This window comes from Myotis brandtii, unplaced genomic scaffold (genome assembly GCF_000412655.1).
Source record: "Myotis brandtii unplaced genomic scaffold, ASM41265v1 scaffold601, whole genome shotgun sequence".
NCBI lineage: Eukaryota > Metazoa > Chordata > Mammalia > Chiroptera > Vespertilionidae > Myotis > Myotis brandtii.
Window position 1 is genome coordinate 2,046,786 of NW_005370276.1, and position 1,560 is coordinate 2,048,345.

General features: G+C 57.5%; 1 protein-coding gene across 1 annotated transcript in view; it reads left to right on the forward strand.

Annotated features, from left to right (window-relative positions):
* The first annotated feature begins 588 nt into the window (after positions 1-588).
* The window catches only part of EMC10 (ER membrane protein complex subunit 10), an 8,369-nt gene continuing 7,397 nt past the window's right edge, over positions 589-1,560 (forward strand). Inside the window, exon 1 of the mRNA XM_014550450.1 lies at positions 589-753. Within this exon, the coding sequence (XP_014405936.1) occupies positions 604-753 (150 nt within the window). The 5' untranslated portion in view covers positions 589-603. The remainder of the gene's footprint in view (positions 754-1,560) is intronic.

Genomic DNA, 1,560 nt, shown 5'->3' on the forward strand with positions numbered 1-1,560 from the left:
GACCTGGGCGCCCGTATGCGCGGCGCGGTGACGGTCGGGGCCAGACTGCCTCTCCTCTCCCGCGTTCAGACGCTGGGAACCTGCCGTCATGAATATGCATGAGGAGGTGTGGTCCGGATGGAATGCTGGCGAATCAGACGTCGGGCCGCTAAAATGAAAAAGGCGGGGTGGAGGGCTCTCGCGAGACTGGAGGGGGCGTGTGTTGTGGCTGAATATGCATGAGGGGGGCGGGATCTTGATCTGGGATTAAAATCTGGAAGGGAGGTTGCGCAGGTGCGAGAGGAGGATGCAGCAGAGTTAGGAGAAATTTGGAGGTTTGGAGAAAAGGAGGGCGTGGATCCCTCCTTTTTGGGGACAGTTAAGGCTACTTGGATAGTATTAGCTGGGAAAGGAAGCGCAGGTGCCTTTTAACTCAGGCATATTAATGATACTGGGCGTGAGAGTGATGCGCGGATAGTTGCCTTGGAAACGAGGTTAGCGTGCTTGCAGGCTCTGGTTGTCTGGGGACCGTCCAGATCCTGAATTTTCATGAAATGCGCGGTGGAGCCGTGGGCAAGCTTCAGTGTTTGGATATGAGTATGACAATAAGGCTCCTCTCTCAGGATGCCGGTCTGCCCGGGGTCAGGGCCAGGGCTCTGTTGGTCCTCACTTGGGGTCCTCTGTCTGCAGGCCGGGGTGGAAGGTCGAGACGAGGCCTGTGGCACCGTGGGGCTGCTGCTGGAGCACTCATTTGAGATCGGTGAGTCCAGCAGTGTCCCCGCCTGAACGCTTCCCCAGCGCCCCGTGAAGTCGGAAACCTTGGTTTGGGTGCTGTGCAGTGTGAGACACCCTCCCTTCACGAACAGCCTTGCCCCTGAGAGGGTGTTTGCATTGCCCTGGGGACGGGGGATAGGGAGGGTGGGAGGAGGGAGGAGGGATCCAATGCAGCAGCTGTGATAACCTCAGAGAGCGCTTCGCTGACCCATTGCCTGCGCCCTGCACTAGTGTTCAGATGCTCTGCGTGTACCAACTCCAACATCCTCACAACAGTCGTGCAAGGGAGTAGGTGTGAGGGATGGCCCCATTTTTCAGAAGAGGAAACTGAGGCACAGAGGGGCACCACACGCCATGGCCCAGCCTACACTGCCTTGATTCAGATGCCCCCAGAGCACAGATGTCAGTGTGGCCCAGGGGTTAATAATTCAGCCTGGGAAGCAGCTCCCCATGTAACATCCAGGACGGGGGCACCAAGGACGGGGGCCCGGGTGGCGCACCAAGTGCTGTCCCCTGCAGCTTACAAAGGCCTTGATCTCTAGCTGACGGCTGCCCGTCGCCCCCTCTGCCCCCACGCTCCCTCCCCCGATTGCCCCCCTTCTAGCTGCCTTCCCTTCCTGGCTCTGCTCACTCAGTACATTTTACAAAAAATATATTTTATTGATTTTTTACAGAGAGGAAGGGAGAGAGATAGAGAGTTAGAAACATCGATGAGAGAGAAACATCGATCAGCTGCCTCCTGCACATCTCCTACTGGGGATGTGCCCGCAACCCAGGTACATGCCCTTGACCGGAATCGAACCTGGG